An 18,990-nucleotide genomic window follows, 5' to 3' on the forward strand; every position below is an offset into this window, starting at 1 on the left:
TCTATTTATCTATTTTCTGCCAAATCTATCCTTTTTTACAATTATAAAATTTTATCATGCAATAGATACTGCATTTCTATTTTTAGTAGTGGGCTCAATTGTAAATATATTGGAAGGAATAAGCAAATAGAGAATGCAAGACTCTTTATGCTTTAATTTTCCCTTGATCTGAATGGAAACACCCTGGCAGTAAGTTTAGGGTAAATGATGCAAGAAAGGCCATATTTCATGTACATAATGCTTTCATTCACACTGGGGAAACAGGAAAAAACCCAAACAATAACAGCTGTTCTGAGTTATGAACACACATCCTGCTTTTCTGTTCGTTAAAGATTTTATGTATATTTAAGGAAAAGTAGCAAATGTCTGCGAAATGAAACTCAAATTCTTATTGCTATAGGTTGTGCTCTTCTGAACAGATTTTTGTTTCCTGAATTTGAAAGTTTCTTTCAGAATCCTCCTATTTGTAGCAGAACTTCCAAAATCAGATTGCTGAAAGTTCTGATACATTCATTTGTACAACTAGTTAATATTGTATTTGATTACGTTTGATGGAATTTTTAGAACTTGTGACTTACTTTCATAGAGTCAGGTAGGTACAGGAAGGTGATTTATCACATTGTTTAATGAGTAGCTTGCGATGAAGTGCTTTCTGTTGACAGAACGGCTATACGCCACTGCACATAGCTGCCAAGAAAAACCAGATGGACATAGCAACTACACTGCTGGAATATGGTGCTGATGCCAATGCTGTAACCAGACAGGGTATTGCCCCTGTACATCTTGCCTCTCAGGATGGCCACGTGGACATGGTGTCATTGCTTCTTACTAGAAATGCTAATGTCAATCTCAGCAACAAGGTAAGTGCTCTCCCTGCTTGGTGCGAAGGCAATAAACAAACATGGTGATGAGAAGGGGTAGGGGCCTGCAATTACATTTTGCCCACTGTGATTCAGCATGTTTTGAAAACCAGTACAGGTGTTTGAATAAACATCATTTCTTCTAGCAAAGAAGCAGTATGCAGCATGCTGTGTCACACTGAATGAACTGAATTTTGTAGTACCCAAGTTTTGATGACAGCACATGCTGCAGAGGAACTTTTTAATCCATCTCCCTTCCTTCCATGTTATGCTAGTCTGCCAAAACATGCCCAGAGAAAAAATGTTTTCCTGCCCTTGGCAGTTTGTGAGGTTGGTGCGTGTCATTTATGAGCCTCTAGATGTATGCCTGCCCATTAAGCAATGGTAACAACTAACTTGTTAAGAGAAGCTCTTTTTTTTTTTTTTTTTAATGGGATAATAACAGCAAGGTTGTCTGAGATTTTGTTCGTTAGTATAAGTTATTCTTCCTCCCCAGGGGGTGTTCCTTAGAGCACAGTGACTTTTGGTGTAATTTCTCCTGTGGGCAGAAAAGGGAAGGTGGTAGACTTTAGTTTCTATGTGTATGAATTTGTAGGCTATTAAGTCTGCACTATAGTAATGTTTCCAGCAAATGTGCAGCCTTAATTCTTTAAATACCCCACTAGACATCAGAGATGTTGTAAAGTGCAGGTTCATTATGGATTTATGTGGCTAAAGTAGAAAGGCAAGAGACAAATATTTCATCGAAAATATTTCTTATTCTCAGCAGGTAGAAAGACTCGGTGTCCTCTGAGGCTGTGGGTGATGCTGCACAGAGCTGCTGTGTTTTGCTGTTTCTAACTTTACAATTTGGTTATTTTGGGGCCCTCCTTCAGAAAACTTCTCTTGCAGATGTTGATTCCTGCCCCATCTCAATCAAGTGTGTGGACTTAAGCACTGCAGGATGTGCTTTGTATCCCCACAGGGCAATTTGCCATGTACACGTTCTGCGTCGCACTGGCTATCATGGTTTTGCTGCTGAGGCTAATACAGAGAGCGTAATTGCAGCTGCTTGGTATTTTGATTCAGTTCCACCAGAGGTTAATTACCTGCAACATCCTTCAATCTGTTACTGTTCAGTTGTAATCTCTAGTTTCTTATTATACTGATAGTACCACCATTTGAAAATAGTTCATAGAATCATAGAATGGTTTAGGTTGGAAAGGACCTTAAAGATTATCGAGTTCCAACCCCCCTGCCATAGGCAGGGACTAGACCAGGTTCCCGTGTATTCAATTAAGGATGCATGTTTCTTCTGAGCTCAGCACCTACATTTGAAGCCAAATATTTAAAGCACACTAACTTTTGAATTTTGCAATGGGAATAAAAAGAATATTTGTTTTCTTCAGGATCCACAGAATGATTAGGAGCTGAATACTCAGAGCCCCAGTGTGGGCACGGAGCACTTATTATATCTTTTTAGAAGGTTTGGCCCATAATATCTAGGCTCCATTAGGCAATTTACAGTTGGTTACTGTTATATATTTGTGTAACACGACCCACCTAAGCTGCATTGTCATCAGGCTGCATGTTCAAGTGCAGTACAGTGGAACGCTCTCAGAATAACACCTTTTGTAGCGAGTGCACTGTGGACATGAGTTTAGGTTCAAGGGTAGGGAACTTATCGAGTGTTCCTGCCTGATGTGCCAACTGCTGCCACCCGCTCCTCTGTCACTGGTGCTAAAGGCAGTAGGAACAGGAGGAGAGAAGAACTGTAATTTGCAAGTAAAGGATATCCTTTCCCATTCCTAACAACATCCCATCACCAGATTCTCTCATCTACCTCTTTTACCTGAGGTCTTTTATGTGACAGAAAGTTGCATAGCTTTCTGAGGTTTTAAGGATTTTGGATCTCAAGTTTCAGATAAGAAAAATAATGAGCTTTCCAAAAAGTAAGAGTGTCAGTACGTGTCATCTAGCAAGTCTGCTTATTCCCTGGGTGGAGAGAAATGGACCTGATCTCAGAGAAATGTAATCTTATCTTTTCTGTTTGTGTTTGAAAATGATCAAGTAGAGGAGTAAAAGGCAAGGATAAATCTTAGTGATGTTACTTCTAGGAAACTTGTAGAAGTGTAAACAATAAGTCAATATTTCTTTTAAAATCTTACTCAGTCTAAGGAAGTGAAATAGTCAGGAGGTAAAAAAATACTTTGCGCCTTTTTCTTAAAATGATATAATTTGCTTTCCCACATTTAATGTCGCATGAAGAAATGTTCCTTGTGTAAAAGAAACATTACCTTCCTGGCTCTCAAATGGTACTTTCTTGCAAATCAACAATTGTGATTAGAAAGCATATTACACAGTGAAAGTGGAATTCATAATTTTTTTAAATTCCAGAGGCTGTTTTGAGTCTTGCTGATACCTGAATTTGCATTTTAGTATTCACATGCCTCTCTGAAGATTGTTAATTGTTGCTTTTAATTTACAGAGCGGACTGACGCCACTCCACCTGGCTGCTCAAGAGGACAGGGTCAATGTAGCAGAGGTTCTTGTCAACCAAGGAGCTGCCGTTGATGCACAGACGAAGGTACGAACACAACTGTCAACATGTATTATTTCCTTTCAGGGAGGCGTGAGCCTGTAGACTGGAATAGTAGTTGATTTCAGGGTGAAACTGAAATAACAGCAGAGTAACATTCCTTGTAATAAATTATTATAGAATGTATTCTGAAAACTGAAGATATGCAAACTTGAATGTTTGGTGTTATGCTCAGTCTTTGAGCAGTAAGCTTATTTCTTGGCAAATATTTAGATCCTTATAGATTTAGTTTGTATCCTACTCTTGTGTTTCACTGAAGGTAGGTGGCATCGATCTGTTTTTTATGTAAGGAAACTTTCAGAAAAGCTTGAGCGCTCTCTACAGAGACTCATATAATCTTTTACCAGATGCATACTCTCATCTGCTTTTCGGTATTTTTTACGTTATGTATACTTTCAATTCAGCTGACAGTAGAAACAAACCACAGGAGAGCTATTACTTCAAACATTTGCATTCATGTATTAAGTGATTAATACTTTTTCCCATGACTTAAGAAATTTTGTGAAATGAAGTATTCTTCTTTCCCTGAGCTGATATTAGCCACCCATAGACATGATTCTGCAAGTAAAGCCATTGTTCATTTGTAAAGATTACCCCCTACCCCTACAGCTTGACTTAGTCTTCATGACTGGATGCCTCTGAGTTTCTAAGTTGCTTTATTTTGCAAAGCATAGTGAGGTGAGCTATTTCATCATATGGGTACGTTCTAGGGAACTGCCTTTTTCTGCTGTCCTGGGTTCAGACTAGATCATTGTTCTTCTGCTGGTAAACATTAACCTGTCAGGTTGTCAGTAAATATTGCTCTACTCTACCTTCAGAAATAATATTAAAGATGAAACGTTTAATTCTTGAGGACAAATTTGAAACTCTCTATCGCTGTTATCTAATATGAAATACATATATGCAATGATGGTCCATTCCAAATTTACTTGCCTAAAAATAGGTTTGCCTAAAGTAAATATTTGGACTCCTAAATAAGAGACCTGGCTTTCCAAGGTGCTTGGGGAGGGCTTTTGAGACCCCAAGCAATGATGCCTCCCACTTTACCATGCTGGTTTTAAGAGCGATGTCATGAGTAAATTCCAAGAGCATGTGTACAAATGGGTTTATGCTCCCTAATGGTGTATACAGTGCCTAGAATTTAACGATTATGATCTCAGTGTTGATTACACTTGCATTCTTCATGCATTGTGTAGATCTCGGAGTCATTCCTTTAGCTGGGTAAGAAATCAGTTGTGATCAAATACTTGGACTGTAGCTGATGAAATCAGCTAAATGAACCAGGTCTCACAATCGGACCTGCACCCTTTGTGCAGAGTAGCAGCTTTCACAACTCCCTGCTAGGTGTGTGCCGCAAGTGTAGGTGCTGTGCTTGCATCCCAGAAATGCCCGGGTGTGTCAGACTGTCCAGCAATATTATCAGTCTGTCATCACACTGACATCTCAGAAAGGGCTGAATCCATCATCACCTCTGGCTGCAGCTCAGCCCATTATAATCCGTGGTAGAGGGAAAAGTTATTGTTATGTGACTTTTCTACTGTGTAGTTCCAACTGTACCAGCTACTGCTTTCAGTGACATTATTCTGACATGAACCTGAAATAGTTCTGCTGAAGTCCCAGGAGCTTCTCCAGCTTTATACTTCTGTAACATATACTCAGGCTGTATTTTGCAGATGAATCAGTCTGGGTTCTTATCTGCTAAATCATCCACCAGTAGATGAGATCTGCCCTGCTTCATTCTTTGCACGATTTCCTCAGATGTATGTGGTTGCCTTTCTGGATATAGTTCCTACCTGGTTCTGGTTTCGGTAGGAAGACATTGCTGAACTTGCTCTTTAACTTGGTCAGAGCTGAATTGCCTCCTAGCCCGTAGAACTTGTCTGTGAGTGTTTGCCTTTCTCTCACTCTTCTCTGTCCCACAAATAGTAAGTAGTGTAAGGAGACATTAGCATTGACAGGTGCAGGCAGTCACGTGTTCCCGTTGCCTGCTCTCCAGTGTCCAAATAGGATCCAGTTCTGGACTTAGTGGCCTATTCGTCACATTAGCATGGTGGAAACGTCTGAGATACTGTCACAGCTGAGAGGCAGGGCATGTTTGTTGGATCTCAGGGCCAGCCTGGCGCCGTTGCGCAAGCTCTGTACTGAACTTTAAGCCTGGCAGGGTGGTAATGTGGTGGAGCAGGCATGTGACTCTGTAGAGACACACGGAAAAGGGATTTCAGTTTATCAGAGATGTTTGGGTGGAGCTGAATTTCTTAACTGCATCTCTGCAAATTGAACTAGTCAGTAGGTAAAACCACGCACAGGGAGAAAAAAATGCAGTCATATTTGACAGAAGCCAGCCGGTGGGAGGAATCCTGTCATCAGTAATGCTCGTATAATTTTAAAGAAGCCAACAGTAAGTCCCTTGTTGTTCACCCTCATTCCTTGGCTATATATGTAACTAGTGCAGGTAAAGAACAGTTTCCCAGTACACATTTGCTTCCCTTAGCTGTCAGGAAATGGGGCAGGGACTCATAGGTCAGGCACAGTTATGGTGTATTTAAGCAGAACTACTTTGTGATGTAACAGATCACCTGTCTGGGAAAATGTGCATTATCAATCCTGTAGGCCTCCGTGGTGAAGAACACCCACAATGGCTTGTCCTCCTGCCTACCATGCTAATTTGCCCTCTCTGCTGTAGGGGACTGTCTGCTGCTTAGGAAGAAAGCGTCCACGTGCCTTGCAGGATTGTGTTGGAGTGGAGTGAGCTTGATCCTTTTATTCACTGGCTTCTGCAGAGTCCCATCTGCCGGGTTTGTGCAGCAGTGAGCCCTCCAGGCTCCACACAGTCAGCCGCATGGAGGTTGTCTGCCAGAGATCCACTCACTACCGCCTGTGATACAAGAAAAGTGCCAATGCAGTACCGTGTATTTTAGCTTGGAATAGTTTCTAGATAAACTGATGATTACCTTGAGTTCCTAAGGAAAGAGCTGATAAGCTCTGAACCTCTACAATGATGGAAAAGTGTTATGCTGTAAGAACTGCCATACCTTCACCTCATGTTCTATGCAGGTGAAGTTCAGATGATTGGCATGTAAAATAGCAGCTCTGTAGTTACAAGCTCTCTTGTTTAGATGGATTAACTGTTCTATGGCAATAAAAGGTCTGTGCATTCTGCCTCTAAAACCAGAGGCACTGGGCACCAAGATACAGCAACAGCTGAGTTGGCTTCAGAAGCACTGTTGCTGTGCTTGCAGGTTTGCATGATACCGTCCAGCATGCCCTGTTCAGATTCACTTCAGACATACAGTGGCAGAGATGTGGCCGTCCGTGCCTTAAAAGTCAGTGAAGCCGCACAGCTTAGAGTGGCATTATATTGATGATCTCTGCTACCAGCAGTGTTACCACTAACCTTATGTCTTCTTCTCTCCATTTCACATTAATTCACTTTTGTTACTTCAGTTACTGTGGTCTAGATGACTATTCAGTAGTCTTTCATCTTTTTTCTTTGTTTAGATTCTCTCCTTATAATATTTATCATTTTCCCAGGTTAATAACCATCGGTTGTGTCACTCCAGCACAGTATCTGTCAATAGAGGGAGAATACTTAATATCTTAGCAAATCATTCAGCTTCTGGAATAGGGACCAATAAGCTATCATCTTCCACCTCTGATGCATGTTCTTTAATTATCATTCGCATATAACTTACTCCCTGTGAAAACATCTAGAGTTTGCAATTCTGACACATGGGAGTTCTTACTCCTGCTCAGGTTCAGAGGGCCGCACACACAATTGGGGTTTTTCAGGTGATTAGAGGAGAAGATTGGGCAGAGACACATTTTATATCTTGAAGCTATGGCAGGGAAGAAAAAAATCCAATACTACAGAAAATCTCTAGTGCAGGAGATTAGTCTGTATGATTAAGACCAGTTCTGGCTCTAAAACTAATGGGCATTTTCAAAATTACTCTCAGACCTGAACCGTTGCCACTGTGGCTCTATTGGGGTGGTTTCCCTCCCAAGAAATTTTTTTGCTGAACTTTGTTGTAGAAAAAGGTATGAAAAGAAGAGTAGCTGCTGGTTTTGAAGTCTTTTTATTGATGGTGTTATGGGATCCTTCTGGTTCTGCTGCATCAATTAACTAAATAGTCTCTAATCCCAGAGCTGCAGGAGTCTGTCTCAGTCAATGCTGAAGAGTAAACAACACTGGTTTAATGCGCCAGAACTAGTGCTTGAGAGGCCACGAGGCTGTTTCTGCCACTTGAAGATGATATTTTGTTATGTGATTTTAAGCCTAGCCATGTTAGACTGAGCTCCAATTGATAAGCCACAGAAAACACCTTATCTTAATATTCAAGAAGCAAATAATAGAATGGTGGAAAAGTAGCAACACTAAAATGCCCTTCAGATAGTGAAGCTTCAAAGCTGCTCCAAAACCCTTCACGTTTAGAAAGCTTTAAAAACTGAATTTATTGTTCTTGAAGGTATGTTAGCGTCCTGCTGCAAAGACAGCAGTTTTTGTCCATTCTGACATTACATTTGGTATTTGAATTTAGATATTCAGATATAAAAAGAGTTTTTGATGCTGAAACTTTGTGTTATGCAATATCATGCTTAACACAAGGAGTACTCATCTTACACATAAGATGGGGAGTTAAAAATCAATCTGAAGCCATGGCTCCGAGCAGATATTCCTTCTCTGATGGTCATGTTGAATGTGTAAAAGCTGTGCTGGTACATGTGATGCTGCCTTTGTTGCAGGGGTTTTGTGCTGGGAATTGGCAGGAGTAAATATTGTTTCATGGCTCAGCAGGTCTCCACATGTCATTTTTCAACTGTTTATTCCATTGGATAGTGTTATTGTAGGATGCAGCATTACCGTGATGGACTGGCAAAGGAAGACTGACAAGAGAAGTGTGCTGGTTCAGTCAAGGATGAAGAGCAGGATTTGGAGCTTTGATCTCAGTGCAGGTCATTAGTCAAACAGTTGCTACACTGCACTTGGTGCTGGGCCTCTGCCGGGGGAACCGATGGTCTCACAGTGCCTGGTTGGCGATGGTCTGGAAAATAAAGCCAGTATTAAACTGTCTGTTGTTCCTGAAACCGTAGTATTGGTAGGAGCTAAAGGTGACTGAGAGGTCATGATGTTCTGTTGCAGGTTGAGTTGGGCCTTTTATTTCAGGTTTATTTAGGGAGATTTATTCAGGTCTGCCTGCCTTATTCTGACAGGAGCTCCATACCAGCCTCAGTGCTACAGTGATTCGTAACAGCAGTCCAATTTTCCATTGGAATATCTAATTTTCAGATGCAGAAAGAGATAGAAAGGAGGCAGGAAGGGTGGGAAGGGCTATCAAGAAGAAGCGCTTTCATACAGAACGAACACTCATACAGATATCTTCAGCATGTTTTCATGGTATATTATCTCTCTCACCTTGGCTCTTGGTACGTGCTCAGTTGTTATCAAGACATTTGTGTGGAAATTCCCAGCCTAATAATGTGCAATAACAAACCCTTGTAAGGGACTGCAATATGTTAGGCCCTGATTCAGCAAAGCAGTGTGTATGTACATATAGGTTTGCCTGTTTCATTCGATTAAGGCTGGATGCCTTTGTGTTCCTTGGATCTAGAGCATTTTCTAGCCTTATCAACAATAACACTGTACCTTCGTTGTCTGACATTTGCAGCAGAAAAACAAAAACAGAGCAGCTTGAGAGTCAGCAGGACTAGAAAGATGCAGTAATTCAAGCTGTTAAGATTTATGGTTATTACCAGTGGAGGATATTAAAGTAATTCACTGACATGATATACAAGGCTTGTGATAATTTCCCTCAAAAAAATTGAAGGGCAGGAGAATAAGGGCTGCTTTGTGTTTGTGTGTTCCATTAGAATTGAAAAGCACAGTATTTCTGATTTATTTTTTTTTTTGGCACTTATTCTTGTGGCTTTTGGTAAGCCCTTCCCAGCTGCTAACTCCCATATTGCTGCTCATTCTTTAAAACAGCTAGAAGCAGCATGGCGGCTGACTGCCAGAAGGTGATGCACATTAGAGCTGTATTAAAAAAAAGCCCTGATTTTTCTTGGAAGTAACTTTTTTAATATTAGGATGCCTACTAAGTCCCTAGGCGCTTTGCCAGTAAATATAACTCTGAACCTAAACTGCTGTGCAGAAATGTGTATAATTGTGGGTTTGTTTAGTTGTTGGGTGGGGTTTTTTTAATTATTAATAGCTTTTGAAGCAAAATATTTTAGCCTTCTGGACACATTTCTATAGAGAATGAAAGTAGCAAACTCAAGTAGCTATGAGAATTGCTACTTTTGTAGTTAATTTGGTTGTGTAATTGCAGAATCTGCCAGTTGGAGTGTTTCAGAAAAGTTAAGAGAATATCTGTTTTCCATGAGGATGTTGGGATGCAAATATAAATGTTACACCTTCCTGAGCCAGAAACAGTTGAATGCAGGAATCTCTACTGTAGCTAAGAAGCAAAGGATATGCTGTCCAGGTCTCAGGCATTAAAAGGGCATTTTGCTAATTAGTTTTATTATGACCAATGCCTTGACTACAAACATTGCTGACTATAAACATGAGAGATGTCTTCTGGTGGCTGATGAGGTCTAACGTGCCCAGTGAGATGTGACCTGCCGCATCAGATCTCTGTCGCTCTGCTGTCAGTGACTGTGTGCTGCATTAGGCGCTGCCTCATCAAACGTGACATGACGTGAGATCACCACAGGGTATGGCAAACTTAAAAGAAAGCTCCAAGTCCCCTCCAGGGAGTTCAGACAGGAAGCTGGTATTTTGCCACCAGGCTAGCAGGTGCCCACATTGCTACTCAGGACATGTGTGGTGCCTGAGATGCCTTTCCCTGCATGATACAGAGAAACTGCCTTTCAGCGCATGCACCTCCAGCTGCCATACCTGACCAGGCCAGCAGCACCAAGACCTTCAGAAGGAGCATCCTTCAGCTTCAGCTCTGGGACACCAAGAGTTGTAGCAGGGAGAATAATGACCATGTCACCATGGAAATGTCATGATTTCTACCACACATTTGGAGGTGAAGGAGGAAAAGTTTTCACTTAGTCTCCGATTTAAACAGCAGGCTGGTCAGGAGTGACAAAGAGCATCAATAATTACTCCTTTAGTCGTTTATGAAGGTACCACATGTAAATTTTCGTATATACCATTTGTAGAAGGAAATGGATGTTGTACTGCAGTAAATATCAGGGATTTGATAGCTCCTCCTTCAATATTCGTCGTTACAGGCTGGAGAGAGGAACCTTTACAGATCACTTCAAAGGGCAATTTGAGATCAGCTGGTTTCAGCTCTCTGATACTCTCCAGATTTTAATGTTTTAGGGTTATTAGCAGGGGTTCCCAGCAGGTGGCCCTTGACTTTGGATTTCATCTCCCCAGTTGGTTTTATGATGTCTGATTTTTGTTCACCTTGCAGGTCATGTTAAGAGGCCTGTATTTTGAAGGGGGAGAAAAGGAATTAAGTTCTTGTATGAGGAGATTTCACAGTATTTTTTTAACCGATATTTTGATAGTTTGGCCATGTTTTAATCTGAGTTTATGTTTGGACATGTAGGAGCAGGGACCACAGAAGCTGTCTTTGAGGTACATGGCTGTGAGTATGCTCAGCATTCTGCTGAAGACTCAAGACTCAAGCCAGGTTAGGGAGCCCTGTCAGATTCAGACACTGGGCACTGTGAGGAAGCTATTAGGCCAACCCTAAACTAACAGTAACTGTAAGATGAGGTCCTAGGGTTCAGTTCATGATGATTACGTTTCAGCTAGCGCTCAGGCTTTTACCACTGTGCACAACTATTCGGTGTGAAAAGTACTTTGTAGTCATTTATCATCTGATCCAATGTTCGTATAAGTCAACGGAAAGTTTCATTCTGCTGATGCCAATGGAATTTGGATCCGGCGTGGTTTCTTGCAATGATTAACTCATCCTAGTTGTCAAAGCTAGTAGTTTCTTTAGATGGCAAGGAGTATATAATTAACTGAAGAAGAAATACACACCCTAATTTAAAGTAACTGGCATAGCTACCATCTCCTAGCATGTGTTAATACAACTGAAATTAGGTAACCTTGTGTGCAGTAGTATCTGAGGCAAAATGACATGAAGAAAATGGTGTGTCTAAACCCGTGGACATTTGAAACTTCCCTCCAGTGGAAATAGTTCACATTTGAGGTTTTCTCTTTCTTTCTTCTGAGCAGCTTTGACCTAATGGATTGAACATGTGGTGTAGTACTGGCTCCTGAACCCCAGACCTTGGACTTCTCTCCTCAGTGCTTTTGACCCGGTTGTCTGACATGGATGTACAACTGAAGGATGACAGGCTGCAGCTTTTAACTCCCTGTGTACCTCTATCTCTTGGGCACCAGGCTTTTCTTTTCAGAGCAGGAAAGCAAAGGCACTTTTTCACCTTTAAACACTGATGGGAGCAGCAAGACCCTGGTCAATACAAGACCAGCCCATCTTTCAGCATTTCCACCCACAAGGTTGGCTTTTGGATCTAGTTCCAGATTGTTCAGTCCCAAGTAGTATAATTTCCTTCTGGCCATGTGGCTGCTTTGCACTCTACCAGCAACCAAGACATGCACCATGGTTGTGTTTCCTCATATATATTATAACTGACCTTTCTGCCACTGGAATGATGATCTCAGGCAGCCTCACCTCTTACCGTTTTTCAGAAAGCAGAATTCTTGTAGATCAACAGTAGTGCATGTTTGTACTGTGTTTTACCATGTGTTTAGGGTATTTGCATTCCTCAGATCAGATACGATTTTTACAGCCTAGCAATTGATTTTTTCCATAAAAACTGTTGATGGAGCATGTGGCCAATACCACACTGGAAGTCCCACAGAGTAGCAAAAGGACATATTACACTGGCAGTGTAGTTTCATCCTGCTTGCAAAATGGTGAAGCCCCATGTGAACACTGGCTAAGATGACCCTTCTGGCATCTCGGATCCAGTCAAGCAGGCCCATGAAACCTGACCTGTAAGGGGAAAGGAATCCTGATGACTCACTTGAAGAGAGGGGGAAGCCCATCAATCCATCTCTGTGAGCCAAGCAAAGCATCTGCTGGAAAGCCATCAAGCTGTTAGTGTGACTGGGGGGGGGGAGGTCTGAGGAAAAGTGGCCTCTCTCTGTGCCATGGAGTAAAACACCAAGTGTCCCGTTTAGAGGTACCCGTCTCCTGAACTATCCTTAGCACAGCTCTAGATTGATTATGTTTGTTAAGGAAGAAGAGATAGTGTTGTCTTGCAGGGAAGATAAGGCAGAAAAAGATAATTACTTCAAGAAAGATAATCTAATAATTTCTGATACATTAAGCATCTCAAGTCCAACTTTTTCAAAACTGCTAAGTGTTCTTATGGACTAAGAGATTATAAAAAGAGCAGCAAGAGCAAGCTTTGGTCCTCTTTGATTTGTTGCATTGTATGTTAAATGTTAACTGTTGATTAAAGTGTTTATTACAATTAACAGGTTTCAACATGCTGTTTGACTTATTTTAAATATGTGGGTTTTAAAGTGAGAGAGTTCAGAGTCAGCCTAGCGACTCCTGCTTTGCTACCAGGAGTAGTTTTTAAAAAACAGTAGTAGTCTTTTAAAAAACCTTGTCAGGTTTTTAAGTTATATTCTTCTTCTACTAACTAGTTTTAGAAAAATTTCCAGAATGTGTATACTTTACTATAAAAAGCCATTTAGTTGTATTTAGAGCATTTGGTGGGGGAGTCCCGATGTTGACAAACAGTTTTAGTCTGTCCGCTAGAAATGAAAAACAAGTAGTCGAAACAAAAAGGATACATTCAAGTTTCTCATCTTTGTAGTTGCCAAGAAAAAGCAATTTCTTCCAGTTTCTACAACACAAGGCCAGACGCATGAAAAATTAGACCTTTTTGTCATAGAGCCTCGATTCACCAGCTGGTGTTCCAGTTTCTGTACGTCTATATTGTTCTGGCAGAGCCAGCAAATCAGTTGCATTGTTTTAGATCTACCTTCCGGCTGTTTCAGTCAGAATGGATGAGCTGCAAATTGCACCGTAGCTGAGGCAGCCCTCAGCATGCCTGGCTTTTAGAAAGTTGTTACTACTTACTTTTTTATTTACTTGTTTATTATCACACTATAGGAGCACCAGGCATGTGAAGCTCACTGTGCAAGGCGTTATACACACATTTATTTAAAAAGGTGGGCTCTGCCCCAGTCTGACCGTTGGAGAGGCAGGCAAATCTTTAATCAACGTGGCATGTGTTGAAGATTACAGAAATACAAGGCATTCGGAGAAATTCACAAAGAACGGGTCTTGAATTGACATTTGTGAGGTGTGGGTTTTTTTCCAAGGTCGGAGGATTTTTCACATAGGCCAAAGAAATTAAGCTTAACAGGATTTTTGCTGTTTCATGTCTGCTTTTTTTTTTGTCGGGGGACATGTGGGATATTCACGTTTACTAATTGCTTTCGTTCATTCTAGATGGGATACACTCCTTTGCACGTTGGCTGCCACTACGGAAACATAAAAATTGTTAACTTCCTTCTGCAACACTCTGCAAAAGTTAATGCCAAAACGAAGGTGAGTTTTCCGCTTCTGCCTCGCTCATTCAGTGGAGGCGGCGTGTGCGCTGTGCCTGCAGCAGCCTTTCCCTTTCCCTCTGCCTGCAGAATGGGTACACGCCGCTGCACCAGGCTGCGCAGCAGGGGCACACCCACATCATCAACGTCCTGCTCCAGCACGGCGCGGCGCCCAACGAGCTCACTGTGGTAAGTGCACGGGGTCCACCGCGAGGCTGCCGCTTCCCCCTTGGGCTCAGTTGTCCCACCCTGTGTAAAGCATTTCAGCAAGGGAAATGTGAAAAAAATGTACGTGGTGGGAGAGGAAAAGAGCAGAGGAAGTCTATTCCCATTGCCCCTGCATCCTCTATGCTATCATGTCTTCCAAAACTAGAACAACAAACATCTGAAAATCTTTTCATTTTCATCCCGTTTCTGTAAAGAGTTAAAACCTTAGTTATATATCCTACTACCCAAAATATACTTATTTCAGTCACCAACATGCAAACATTTATTTGGCCTTTATTGTGCATTCTTTTACAGTTAATTAGAGATTTCTACACTTTTCCTTGCTAACACTCAACTTTTGTGATAAATGTTTCAATTGCTAGAATGGAAACACTGCCCTCGCCATTGCTAAGCGACTTGGCTACATTTCAGTTGTTGACACATTGAAGGTGGTGACAGAAGAGACCATGACTACAATTGTAAGTACAGCTTAGTTCAGTAGTGAATGGAAGAATTTTTCCGAAGCCAGTGTATTCAGCTTTGTTTAGTTGCTGAGATTCCAGTTTAATTTCTACTTATTTCCTTTTAGCATGATAAAGTGGATATTGAGTCAAATATGAGCAATATTTTTTTAAGGTAGTAGACATTATTAGGATGCATGCAGAAAGAGTACCAACGGAGCAGAAAATGGACAGTGTAAGTGACTGGTCATAGCTGCCATGTTTTTCCACACATCTTGCTGTTTAGGGCACAAAGCACGTGAATACGGCCTGGTTTGTAGTTGAAAAGACCTTCCAACAGACTTGTGTAAATAGAAGCTGCTTCTGCCTTTTGAGAGGGTTTTCCAAAGGACTGATGTATAATGACTTGTATTTGGCCTAAGAAACCCTATTCCAATCTAAAAAGTGGTTGGAATTTACTTAAAACCACCCCGTTGCGTAGTTTCTGGCGTCTTCTGAAAGATGGTGAAAGGCTGTCTTCTGCAAGCAGCCACAGTCAGCTCCTGCAACCCCAGAGGTTCATTCACTGACATACACACAAACTCCAGCTTGTTTGTCTTGCCTCTCACAAAGGCTTATTGCAGTGTTAGCCCGGAGAGATTAAAGGGACTAGCAGTGGTCAAATATTACCTGTTATCGGAAAAATGGTGATTCACAGAATCCAAAATATTTCTCAGAAAGATCTTTTGTTCACTAACGTTTTGCCAAATTGCTCTATGAAGAAAACAGTTTTGTGAGGTGAGGAGCCTCCGTGCACCACCATAATAGTAAAGCCCAAATTGGGTCTTAAGAACGTAAATTCAGAGCATTGGCTCCAAATTTGCTTTTTCCTTTCTGCAACTTTTTTTCTGATTAAAAAGAAAAAGACAAGTAAGTGCATGTATGTATTTTTAGGCATATCAGAGACGGACAACAGTTACTGTGTGTTCCATGTTTTGTCATCACCCATTTGTGTTGTCTGTCAGTGCAAGCAGGTGGTTACAATACGATGAGCATTTGGTGTGACAGGCAGATTTTAGCTCTGCTACTGCATGTGCCTTTTCTTCCTGTGACTCTCCTGGCTGTGGTCTATAATTCAGTAGCTTACAGAAAATCCACCACACAAAAGACGCGTTTCAGAACAATGAGATATAAAGGAATATGCCAGAAGCTAATCACTTTTTTTTCTTACGGCTTCTCTCTAGGTTTTCTCAAGACCACGTTTCTCTCTAGAAAGATTTCAAAATAGTTTTCCACAACCTGAAAAATTTGATGGAGAAGATTATACAGGGTAGCATAAACTTGAATGATTGCCTAGTATACAACTAGGTAGCTGCAGGAAAAGTAAACTCACATTTTTATGCTAAGAACTCCCAATATCACAAGGTCATTCTTGGCTTGTAGAAGCAGGAAGCTGGGAGAGTTTCTGCTGCATAAGATGACTGATCATTTATGTTCTGTAGATGAAGAAGAGTAGAGAGATGGTGGGTCAGGCTGTGAATTGTGCTAGAAGAAATCTTAGATGCTGAAAAGTCTATATACTACCCCAAATACCTACTCTCAAGAGAAGCACAGAAATAATTTCCATTAAAATCAGAATATGCTGCTGATCTGCCACAAGTGTGTAATTGTCAGACTTTGAAAGTCTAGACCTGAAATCTGATGTAAAATCGAGGGTCTTAAAAACTCTTAAGTTTGACTGCTGAGACTTATTTTTGAGGCTTGTGGCTAACCAATTCCCAAAGGTAAATTTATTGAAACCAGGGATGAACATAGCTAATTTGACTATAATTTAGACTCAAACACCAATAAAAAAATCCAGTAGCACCTGAAAAATAAAAGTCTTGTGATTTTGCTAGTTTAACAGCAATGTGTTAAAAAGCTTTGCAAGTAATTCCCACAAAATTAAATAAGTGTGAGGCTTTTTATAAGTTTAGTGATGTTTGAGCGTGCAGGAGCTCTTCGGCCTACATCAAGTCATGGCAGCAGTAGCCCAAGAAACATGAACTGCCAAATAAGTACTCATGAGGCCAGAGAAAAGATGAAATATTTTAAAATAAATGAAAACAGAAAAGCTATTTTGTCCTCCGGAACTTGTTAATGATTTCTTATTTGCATATGAAGGATGAGAAGTAATGGCGGTTAAAAATAATATTGTATAAAAACTCTGTAAAGATGAGGGTGGCTTTTGGTCTGGAGTGGGTGTTGTTGGGTTTGGGGTTTTTTTATTATTTTTTTTATTCCACTGCACTCCTTGAATAGTAACTCTGCAGGGTCTCCTGCGTGACCTAAAACTTCACCAGTGCTTGTTGTGCAGTAAGTACCCCGACTGGAGAGAAAAATGTTCACGTGTATGTCATTTGTAGGATACACAGGTATTCTAGGAACAGATTTCAGGCATTCATAACATTATTTTTCTGCTGCTAGTTTCTTTTTATATTGGTCTTTGAGTCTGAATCGATATAAACATCAGGATGAAAATCAACCAACCACTTCTGAGTGTCTTTCATGCAGAAATTCCTTAAGGGGTATCATTTAGCCTCCATGTGGTTACAATTGTTCTCATTTGTGGGAAAAACACACAATTCATGCTGAGGCACCTCTGAAAAAAGATCACACAGATTAAGCCTGCTCCCAAATTGCAGCATTTTTCTAATGACAAGGGAGAAATACTTCCCTCAGAAAGTTTAGTTTAAATAGTGATGACATATTCCTGCTCAAAATTTAGATGACTATTTAAAGAGTTCTTATTAAACCCCTGAACATGAAACTCTCTTCAGCGCATTTGTTTCTTCTTTTGATATCAACATCTTCTAGGCTTTCAGCTCATGCTTTTTCTGCTGTGAAAATGGTGAATATGGTTTAAAACAAAAATATAATATTGCCTATTTCTGGAGTCTTTTTTAACGTATAGTTCAATGCATCTATAAAAAGGAAAGTGAATAAGAAGCTAAAAAAATAAATCTTGTTTTGCTAACTGCAGATAAAAATATGTCCTACCTTGCATTTAGTTTTCAAAAACCCTATAATTTTAGGAAAAATTATGTCTGCACTCTGAAATGATCTTATTTTCTTTCACAGACTGTTACAGAAAAGCACAAAATGAATGTACCTGAAACCATGAATGAAGTTCTTGATATGTCTGACGATGAAGGTATTAAAAAATTAAAAAGCCCTCTTGCTTATTTTTCAGTCTTTTGTTGTTGTAAATGTTTGTTTAAAAAAAACAACCACCAAGCAGTATTAGTTGGATATAGTCTTTGCATATTCATTATTGTTTTACATTGAGTTTTTTGGTTGACACATTGATAGTCTATGCTTTTATTTAATTATTTTGTTTATTTAAATCATACAGTTCGTAAAGCCAATGCCCCTGAAATACTCAGCGATGCTGAATATTTGTCAGATGTTGAAGAAGGTATTTGTGCATTTTTGTATTGCAGTGATATTTAACTTAAGTCTTTTCCTTTTATTTAATCTGTCTGAAAATTAATCCTTTCATATAATTTTCTTATTATCCCACTAACAATTTCTGCTTTACAATTAAGAACGCTTTCAAAAAATCTTTGAGGTATGCTGATAATTCTCTAACTTTTTCTGAATGTCTCACTCCCAATTTTTTAATCAAATTAACTCCACTTTCCTGGAATAGTTCTTTTGCTGCTGCTTCTATAAAGTGGAGAATTGTTTTATTGTTGTAACTGAAAAATTAAATATTGGACAAAAGGGTCAAATATCAAAACACTTTGGAAGAAAGAGCTGATAGTGAAAGTGAATGGCGGAAGGAATTTGTTGTTGTTTTTTAAATTCTGATGTGAATTCAGCTCTGAAATGGTTGATTTACATTGATAGTGGTGGGCCCTTAGCCTGGAAAGAAGTATTTTCAGAGTTTTTTTGTTGTGGGTTTTTTTTTGTTGTTTTGGTTTTTTTAAATAATATTTCAGTCATGACATTCGGTAAAAACACATCAGATTACTTTTTTCCTGAATAAAGAGGATGCTGCATTGCGCTCAAACATGTTGGTGTGTGTTAGTATTAAGGAAGTACCTTGTAGCTGAGATTTCACCTGTATCTGTCCTGCAGAGTGACATGAAATCTGTAAGTGACAATAAAGTTTTCGGTGCATCTTAAGTAAGTCTCCTGAGCTACGGGCACTAGCAACCTACCTATCCCAGCTCACTCCTGGGCAGATTTGACATGGCTTCAGTGGTCCCCAAGTATTTAAAACTCCTTTGGCAACTGCTTCCCTCCCCTCTACCCACATCCTCTGTCAGGTTAGACCTCCCCTGGTTTGGATGTGCA

The 18,990-nt window shown here is 40.3% G+C and overlaps 1 protein-coding gene across 1 annotated transcript in view; it reads left to right on the top strand.

The window, feature by feature from the left end:
- Positions 1-18,990, top strand: part of ANK3 (ankyrin 3, node of Ranvier (ankyrin G)) — a 209,713-nt gene that overhangs the window by 110,116 nt on the left and 80,607 nt on the right. Inside the window, exons 18-24 of the mRNA XM_009889813.1 lie at positions 663-860; positions 3,328-3,426; positions 13,905-14,003; positions 14,093-14,191; positions 14,593-14,688; positions 17,770-17,842; positions 18,044-18,106. Coding sequence (XP_009888115.1) covers positions 663-860; positions 3,328-3,426; positions 13,905-14,003; positions 14,093-14,191; positions 14,593-14,688; positions 17,770-17,842; positions 18,044-18,106 — 727 coding nt within the window. The remainder of the gene's footprint in view (positions 1-662; positions 861-3,327; positions 3,427-13,904; positions 14,004-14,092; positions 14,192-14,592; positions 14,689-17,769; positions 17,843-18,043; positions 18,107-18,990) is intronic.

Source organism: Charadrius vociferus, unplaced genomic scaffold, assembly GCF_000708025.1.
Source record: "Charadrius vociferus isolate BGI_N301 unplaced genomic scaffold, ASM70802v2 scaffold738, whole genome shotgun sequence".
In the NCBI taxonomy this organism is placed as follows: Eukaryota; Metazoa; Chordata; class Aves; order Charadriiformes; family Charadriidae; genus Charadrius; species Charadrius vociferus.